General features: G+C 41.8%; 2 protein-coding genes across 2 annotated transcripts; one reads left to right on the plus strand and one right to left on the minus strand.

Annotated features, from left to right (window-relative positions):
- Nucleotides 1-49: 49 nt before the first annotated feature.
- Nucleotides 50-5,630, minus strand: LOC117428060 (mitochondrial import receptor subunit TOM34-like). The gene is made up of 8 exons (XM_034046610.3): nt 5,284-5,630; nt 5,014-5,170; nt 3,757-3,856; nt 3,146-3,298; nt 2,426-2,598; nt 1,976-2,123; nt 1,469-1,595; nt 50-1,072 (listed from the first exon to the last, which is right to left on the minus strand). Exons 2-8 carry the CDS (start codon nt 5,147-5,149, stop codon nt 968-970), a joined length of 942 nt encoding a protein of 313 aa, XP_033902501.3. The 5' UTR covers nt 5,150-5,170; nt 5,284-5,630; the 3' UTR covers nt 50-967.
- Nucleotides 5,631-6,243: 613 nt separating this feature from the next.
- Nucleotides 6,244-8,434, plus strand: LOC117429818 (cytochrome c oxidase subunit 6C-1-like). The gene is made up of 4 exons (XM_034049667.3): nt 6,244-6,385; nt 7,195-7,318; nt 7,654-7,793; nt 8,285-8,434. The coding sequence occupies exons 2-3, from the start codon at nt 7,205-7,207 to the stop codon at nt 7,777-7,779; spliced, it is 240 nt and encodes a 79-aa protein (XP_033905558.1). The 5' UTR covers nt 6,244-6,385; nt 7,195-7,204; the 3' UTR covers nt 7,780-7,793; nt 8,285-8,434.
- Nucleotides 8,435-9,426: the final 992 nt, after the last annotated feature.

The raw sequence follows: 9,426 nt of genomic DNA on the forward strand, positions 1-9,426 counted from the left end.
AGGACGGCACCCAGCTGTGTACACTTCACATAGATGCTGAGCTCCACACTTCCGTTTCAACAGTAGTTTATTGTATACAGAGAGCACAACTTTGAAAAGTAAACATACATTCATAGTTATACCTGAGTCTATGAATAGTGCAATACAGCTTTTTGGATGCAACATTACAGTACTTTGTCAAAATCGGTGTGGATTTAAATGTGTATATGGACCTAGTTACAAATGTTTTGAGTTGAGAGAGTCCCCCATTGACAAAGGACATCCCAAAATATCTTGGCAGATGTGCTTGGGACATTGAGAGTCAGAAAATATGTTCTGTCCAACATATTTTAAGCAAATGCTAGGATGTTTGTTAGCCAGAAAGATGTAAGTTTTAGTTGGGTTTTTACTTATTTTTTTTCTCATCCAACAAAATGGTTGGCTATCCTATTCATCGATGCTACTAAATTGGAGAACAGCACGGTATTTTTCACTGACACAGACATCTCTGGTTTGTATCCCTTCCTTGAGGATTTTCAACACATTCTGATTTATAACACCACCGATTTAGCCAGGCCGTTGAACACAAACCTGAAACGCTGCATCCACACTTTTTATGAATGCAGTAGGAAAGCATTTGAAAGCGCTGTTGCTATGTCTACAAAACCAAGTTGTGTTTTTGTATGCACTTAAATGCAAAAAATGTGACCCAAATGTAAACTTATCAAACATGCAAGCACAGAGTAGCAGTAACTGGAACGACAGAAATATCTAACAATTGCTGAGGCTCTTGAGTAATAAATACAGCTCCACCACATTCTTGACTCATACAAGGTTGCACTATGCAGTACATATTTAAGTATTGGATGACAGCCCTGCCACCAAGTGCTCTAAAATTTAACTACACAGCCGCTAAACGAGAAACAAAAAATCTTATCTAAACCAGTTGTACATGTTGCATGTACCCAGTCACTTGTACAATAAGACACTACTTCTGGATCTTTCGCACATCGTGGAGTAACTTCAGCGCAGTGACGTTCTTGGGCTCGGTCTTCAGCAAAGCATTCAGATCTGCAACGCAAGCTTTGTAATCCTGCAGAAAAGAAGAAACACTCAGGCTTGCATCTTAACAGAGCTCTTCAAACAGTAACTAGAAAAAAATAGGTTAGGGAAGCAGTAATCTGAGAAAAAAAAAATCAATCCCAGCAGCCTGTCAGAATCCTCAGACTGGTTTCACAGACCACGCTGATACTGGGCTACGTAACACTACCTTAGGTAGGATAGTCTTGGATTAGAGCTGTGAAACCAGCCGGCAATGTGTCCCCCTCAGTTTGGTATGTTGCAATGACGGCTTCAATGTGCTGAACAGGTGTGATCAGGTATTTGACGGCTGTGGAGAACCTATACAGAGGGTTTCTACACCAATAGGTTTTATTTATGCAAGACGAATCAAACTTGGAGAGCTGAAAAGCGGAATGAAGCTTCTTACTTTGAGTTCCTTGTGCGCCTGAGCTCTCCGGTACAATGCCTTGACATTTCCAGGGTCCAGCTTCAGGGCTTCTGCGCTGTCTGTTTTTGCTTCCTGGTACTTTTTTAATGACAAATGACAAAGAGCTCTACAATAAGAGAGAAAAAGAAAGTTTTCTTCATTGTTACCATAAAACATAAGCAACTTGAAATCATTGGAGAAAAACATCCCAAATATATTTCATCTGTCATGTGCGTGCATGTGCGTGTGTGTGTGTGCGTGTGTGTGTGTGCGTGCACGTGTGTGCGTGTGCATTGACTCCAGTCTGTGCAGCTTTTACTTTAATGCTATAGACTAGTTTAATTCCAGAAAGATTTACTTTAGATTTACTGTCCCTGCATCACTCCACATTCACCCATTGATGGGAGTTTGTGTGTTTGAAGACTGTCCAGGAAGCGCAGTGTGACTGTGCAGCAGATACACAACCTGAAGCGTGGTTTGCTAGTTTTGCTTTGAAAAGAGCCTTACCGGTTCGTGTACGTCGTCACCTCTTTGGGGTTCAGTTCGATGCTTTCAGTGTATTTTTCCACAGCCGCTTTGTGCTCCCCTTTCTTCACAAACGCATTTCCTTCCTCCTTCAGTGCATGGGCACGCTTTACGGCTTCAGCACTGGGAACTAAGGGCAGTAACATTACGGTCAGTAAAATACCCTTTGGCTCCTTCAACCACTAAGTAACTTTATCTTTCCTCCAACGTTAACATTTTGAAATACTAAAAGCGTGTCTTTTTCTCAGTGTCTTCAGTGTTGAATGGATTGAGAGGGCTGCTTTGTATCATGAATACTGAAGTATTATATTGTGCATTTCATCTGTGATTGTCTCTTGCTGTTTTTGATTCAGTCGGTTTCCAGATCACTGAAACAAAGGCAGCGCTGGTACCCTCTATTCTTTAAAGGAATCATTCACTGCCTTCTCTTACCTCGATCCACTTTCGCTGTGGTGCCATTTTGCTGTGCTGTAGAGATGCGATCACCTTGTGCTTTTGCACCAGCTTCAGCCAATCTCTCTCGATCCGATAGAGATATCGTAGGGATAGGGGGAAGTTTCTCTCGCCAACTTGGACCATCTTGTTCCGTTAAAGCCTGTGTCATTCTGAAGAGCATTCAAATGTACGATTAAAAGCATACTACTTACAAAAGATGGAAGCGAAGAAAACGACTGTGCTTTATAAATACACAGACACACAGTTGTAAGTAAACCGTACATTCCAAACCAAGCGGTAGCTCCAGTCGTTTTTACTGCATGTTTCTTACTGTGTTTTATTTCTTTCCATGCACCTGCTTACAAAATGCTGTGTCTGATGTACGTGTTTTTTGCCACGTACTTTTACATTCCATGACCGAATTAACAGCGCTCTTGGCGTGTTCCGGGATTATAAACTGGGTAAACATCACTGGCTTGGCAGGAATCGATACTCTCGACTCTGGACTTCAACTGGAATGCAATCTCATTGATTCCTGCTCGGTGCACTTTCACCTGCAGTTCATATCGTGCGGGAAGGGGAGGGAACTAATCAAGCTCCAGCCTAATTAGAATACGAGTGTAAAAAACAGAATGCACCGGACAGAGTCTCAAAGTGTGGATGCATGAACGACGAGAGACATTTCAGATAGCCTGCTCCCATCTGTATTGCACTTGCCTGTTTGTGCCATCGTGAGCAGCTTTGATTGTACAGTCTAACTGCAAGACAGTCTTGTAGTCAACATAAGCCAGCCTGTATCTCTCCAGTGCTTCGTAAGCAGCTGCACGTCTCAGTAATGGCTTTACTCCGAAGGGAACCAATTCCAAAGAGCTGCGGCAGAAAGATAAAAAAAAAAAACAAGAGGTGAAGGGTTGAACATATTAGGAGTGTTTCTGGCCCACACTCTGCTAACAGTAACACATATGTAGCCTTGCCAGACCATGGCTACGTTCACCCTAATGTGTGTGAAGCTGTCGTGCTGGTTTTCCAGCTTGCGTGTCTACGTTTGCTAAGCCATTCCACAGCTAACGAAGAATTGAATAAAAAGAAACCAGATCATCCTTAAATCAGTGTGCCCCTGTGCCATCTTTCAATGACTGTGCGATGATCAAGCTGATCTTCAGACATGGTCACAGGAGTTAAAAGCCCTGTTTTGCAAACAGACAGCCCCTACCCAGGAACCCTGTTCTCTGCTGCATGTGGTCAGTCTCATTGAGCAGGACTAGTGGAAACCCCCTCCACTCTGAGCTGCACGGAGCCCTGGATTCTGTATGGATGTGTATACTTACGCAGTACAGTCCTTCACACAGTCAGTGCAGTTACCCTCTTTCAGGAAGCACGCTGCTCGGTTTGAAAGCAGGACACTCAGCTCCTCCGGGCTGTTCGTACCTGGAAAAGATTGAACAAAAACAACTAACTGCACAGGCATGAGGTGAGGTATAGAAAAGGGGCAGCAGGCTGATCCTTGAGGTGCCCCTGTGGAGTGTGACGAGGGAGAGAAGCAGGCTGATCCTTGAGGTGCCCTTGTGGAGTGTGACGAGGGAGAGAAGCAGGCTGATCCTTGAGGTGCCCCTGTGGAGTGTGACGAGGGAGAGAAGCAGGCTGATCCTTGAGGTGCCCCTGTGGAGTGTGACGAGGGAGAGAAGCAGGCTGATCCTTGAGGTGCGCCTGTGGAGTGTGACGAGGGAGAGAAGAAGGCTGATCCTTGAGGTGCCCCTGTGGAGTGTGACGAGGGAGAGAGCATGCACAGCCAGCCAGCTGCATTGCACACAGTCCATACACTGAAGTGAGGAGCAGCTCTGGAATAAATACACACACCCCTCAGTAATGTGTGCTGTAGCGAACATACACAGCAAATGATACTCACACTGCTGAAGAGAATCCACCGACAAGCACCAGGGGGGCTCAACATGTTGAGAAGGTGACATGTTTATATTCATTCATTTAGAGGCGTTATGAAAAGTAACAGCAATGCCAGCAGTTAAACATGCTTCTTTACACTGCAGCCTATGACTGTGTTTACTACATAAAAACATGAACAACACACACAAAGAAGCAGCAATTACACAACAATACAAACTAACACGCAGGAGCAACTGGGCTATTTCAACAGAAGATAGAGGAATTAAAAAGCCATATGGGGTTTTTATATGAAGCGTGTTGCTATTATTATTATTATTATTATTATTATTATTAGGCCAATGGTACTGAAACGTTGTATTCACTGCAGTCAATTTGAGATCTATCTACAGAATACAGGAATGCAACACCCTGACCTCAATACCAGTGCCTGTGGATACAACTTAACACAGGCACAGAGGGGGTAGTATGTGCGCTTTTAGTACAGAGTTCAACCAAAATGCAATGTCAGCCGACACGAACAGAACCGAGCAAGGCGTGAACAAAATAGTCTAGCAAGAGACACCTCGCTGACTCACACAGCAAATACCAAGCCGCGTACCACGCAGGTCTGGAAACTGCTTACATGAACTTCAATTACAATGAAACAGCCATGTAGACAGTCTGTAGAAACCGGACAAACTCACCTGATTTCTGCAGAAGGGTGACGGCCTGTGTGTAAAACGAGGCCGCCTCCCCGTACTGCCCGTTTTTAAAGCACTCGTTCCCGGATTGTTTCAGCACGGGTACTGAAGCCGGCTGACAGCGACGCTTCGCTGGCATCTTCGCAGTTGTTGTGTGGTGCTTAATTAAATAAAAAGAAAAGACTGCCATTTTAATCTTTATTTGAATAAATGAAAGACACCCACGCAGAATCAAATCATTTTAAAAGCAATGCAAACAGAAAACCCGCTTACCCGTGTGTCGTCTTTAATGAAATGATACTGCACTCTCCACGATCAAGTATCGCTGTCTGTTTACCGGTTTTCTGTCTCCGCTGTATTAAAGTGATCCCCGTTTTGCGTTTCCCGTTTTACCACCAGCGGGAGTGTTTAACATTTCTGCCCATGAAAGTTCATTGCAAGATATTTTTGTCTTGTATATTTTTCGCAGTTAATTGCTGGTGTTTCATTCGCATGCCCTCGAGCTCATGGCGTCTGGGGCGGTCTCTGATTTATCTTCTTTTTAATCGTTTTAAGGTTCTGTTTCGGTTCTTAGTTTGCAGGACTCGTGTACTCGTTTCTATTTTAAACGCGCCCCCTCCACTGGCTCTTCTCTGAACTGCGCGCTCCCTGTTTTAATATCCCAGAGCCTCTCTGTGTACGCGCATTTTTGGAAAGTTCTGGAATTAAATGTGCAAGCCCATTTAACACAGAAACAGAATTGTTGATATCAAAAATGGAGGAGTACACGTTAAAAAAGGCTGGCCATTCGGTTGAGTTACAGTGCATTACAATGGTATTGTGCAAGGAAGTGTACATGTGGAAAAATATCATAAGGTGCTTGCTTGCACACACGGTAGATCCATTAATCCTCCATTCACAAGTTCAGCGCGTGGGGCACTGTGTGAGATTCTGTGCATGACATCATGTATTGCAGTACTATTTATGCATAATATAAAGTATTATGCATACAAATTTTATGCACAATATTTTATATTGAAAATTTAAAAAAATAAAAAAAATAAAAATTGAAAAAAATTGAAAAGCAGATAAAATAGCTTTTCATTTTTTTTAATTTAATTTTTTTTTATTTTTTTTTAATTTTTTTTCAGTCAATATGTAAAAAAAATATCCATTTAACCTGCATTATAATGAGCCCGCATTGTGTTTTCCTTTATGACGACTTAATTGTACAGTACTGCGTTGACTTGTCCTTTTCCGGCCACCATACAGATTTGAATAGATTTTGCAGTTGCGCGTTTTACTCGTTTTCTTCAGTGGTTTGGCCCTCTGCGGTGACAGTAGTTTCAGTCTCTCAGTGTGAGCGAGTTCCTGTGAAGGTCGTGTATTCGATACGGTGAGTCAAAACGTTTCCGTTTGACATTGGAATTTGTAACTAATTAAGTGTTTGTTAGAAATAATGCTATCTTTGATACAAAATTAAAAGCACTGTAAATATCAGTTCATATGGAGCGTTTTCTAGAGGGACGGCCTGTGTACTCTGTGTGTCATTTGTGAAGGCCAACCTAAAGCTTCGGATTAAATTAGCGTACGTGTCTGTGTGTCACAACAGTGTATTCAAAATCATAATCGCTCGATTCTTACTGACTTCTAATAGAAATATTAGCAGCATTTTAAAATGGAGCATTACACCACGATTGGTCGGTGGAGTTGCTGCAGTCTTTCCTGTGGTGCGTCGGGGTAACGGCATAGGGAAAGGGCATCTTGTTGTTGTGGTTAAGAACGAAGGGTTGACTTCATCATCTAAACATGCTATCACCGTCTGTCTTTCAAAACAACTTCATGTGAAACCCGATTCAATGATTAGATATCTCTGTTTGAACGCTGTCTGTATTGCGTATGAAAAGCAGGAAGCCAGTATTTTCAGGTGCTCTATAATAACAGTTGAAGTTGTTGTGTGTCTAAATGCATTCACTTGACTTTTCACAGAAACACCTACGTTGTGAGTTTCGACAGCAGGCTGGACCAAGGTCACTTATCTGTTGCAAAATGCACGAACCCTCTCAAAAGAATTTACAATGGCAGTAACGTGCATGTGTAACAAACAGACACACAAACGTATAACAAGGAGGCAGTGGATAATGTAGCAGGTGTATTGGGAAGGGTCGTGTCCATAAATAAAGTGTAGGCGGTTTTGTTTCCTAGATTAGCCGCAATGTCTGCAGGAACACTGGCTAAACCCGCAATGCGCGGTCTACTCGGTAAACGTCTACGATTCCACCTGGCTGTTGCTTTCACGCTGTCTTTGGCTGCAGCAGCAGGATTTAAGGTATGGTAACCCCGTTTTTATACTAGCATAACACATGGAGCCTTGTTTACAAAAGGATACATATATTGGGAGTGGGGGGTGATGGGTCCCTGTGAAATATTTGGGTAAATGACCACACACATCTCAGCCCCCTAAATAGGATCATTATTAAACATATGCAGCTTCACCCCTAGCACCTAAATCTGATCTGTAGAGATCACTTTCATCATAAGATCAGATGCTTCAGGGATTATAAACCATGAACAAAATGGGCATGTTCTTTTGCAACCAGTGTAGATTTTATTAAACTCACGTTTTCTACAGTAGTGTCATTAATTCTTATTTGTGTGCTTCAGTTTTCAGTAACAGAACCCAGGAAACAGGCGTACGCTGAGTTCTACAAGAACTATGATGCCATGAAGGAGTTTGAAGCAATGAGGGAGGCTGGTGTGTTTCAGAGTGTGCGGCCCAAAGGCCAGTAAAGAACCATTTTAAAGTAAGTGATTATTATTATTATTATTATTATTATTATTATTATTATTATTGTGGTGCATGCACACACATCGTTTTCTGTAAGATTATGAAGAGGACCTGGAGAACATTCTGGTAGAATTTCAAGCTTTAAAACAATAAGACAAAGCAACATTAAGAGGTTAATAAATGTGTCGTTTGAAACATTCCCATGTTTAAAATGGCAGTAAACGTGCCTTTTAAGGGTCTCTGCTTGCATTGAAGCCTTGATTAGCAGTCATTACGATTAGCATCCTGATGCAGTCCAGCCACCAGGAACGAATGCCGTCTAATCAGGGTTTCTGTTGCTTGAAAGAACCACGCTTGTGTTTATGAAGACTATGATGAAAATGCGAGGGTGATGTTTTAACACACAGTGGATAAGCTTGAATATGGACAATCAAAGCATGCCTCCTGGGCTGGTGTGTACGCATGTGTTTTGTTTAATGTTCAGTTTCATTTCTTTTTGTGTTTCAGGTGGAGCCCTTTGTTGTTGATTCCTGGTTTAAATTTCCAGCACCTTCACAAAATCCAGTAAGAAAGACATGTGAAGTAGACATGACTTGACCCTGGCCGTGTATTTCAGATGTGCTCTGATAACATGTAATAAACTGTTTCCTCACCGAGTGTCGTGTTTGGGTTTCATTTCACGTGATTTACTTGGAAAGGTACAGAAATGAGCTTGATCGTAGTTTTGTTTCATGCAGTAAACCAATGCATGCTAATCTTACTATTTCATGAAGCCTTTAACATAGCAAGCACTGGCAAAGCAGATAGAATAACAGAACACTTCAGGACTGTCTACAGGTGCACAATGAGATGCTGACACACGGCAAAGTCATGGAATTGGACATTCTGTCTTTCTATGTGAACATTGTTAAATGATGCCACATTTAAATGCCTAAAAGCAGTGGATTTTTCAAGGTTTACAAATGGGTGATTAAATTAGAGTTATATAGCACCTGAATAAACATGCACATATTCACTTACATGTAGAAGGGTTATATATTATTTATATAACACAAATAAATTATTCTGGAAATAAATATTGTCTTGATCAAAATGAAATTGGTATTTTTTTGCCTATGCTATGGTTCACACAACACCCCCTGGATGTTAGGAGATACTAATGTTGATGAAATACTTGTTAATATGTATTAGGGCAGCAGTGTGGAGTAGTGGTTAGGGCTCTGGACTCTGGACCAGAGGGTTGTGGGTTCAATCCCCAGTGGGGGACACTGCTGTTGTACCCTTGAGCAAGGTACTTTACCTAGATTGCTCCAGTAAAAAAAAAAAACAACTGTATATATGGGTAATTGTATGTAAAATAATGTGATATCTGTATAATGTGAAATAATGTATAATGTGATATCATGTGACAATTGTAAGTCGCCCTGGATAAGGGCGTCTGCTAAGAAATTAATAATAATAATAATAATAATAATAATAATATGGGCAGAGTCTGAGGTGAACTGTGCTTTCTAAAAGCATTCATGAGCAGCGCCTTCCTGTTTTCACTGCTCGTCTCAGCTGTCAGCACTGATAGCATTGAGGGAACTCCAGTATCAATGTGGAGGAGAGGGCAGTTCTGTAGGGTTCTACCTTCACAGAAGTAAGAA

Source organism: Acipenser ruthenus, chromosome 29 (genome assembly GCF_902713425.1).
Source record: "Acipenser ruthenus chromosome 29, fAciRut3.2 maternal haplotype, whole genome shotgun sequence".
Lineage (NCBI taxonomy): Eukaryota > Metazoa > Chordata > Actinopteri > Acipenseriformes > Acipenseridae > Acipenser > Acipenser ruthenus.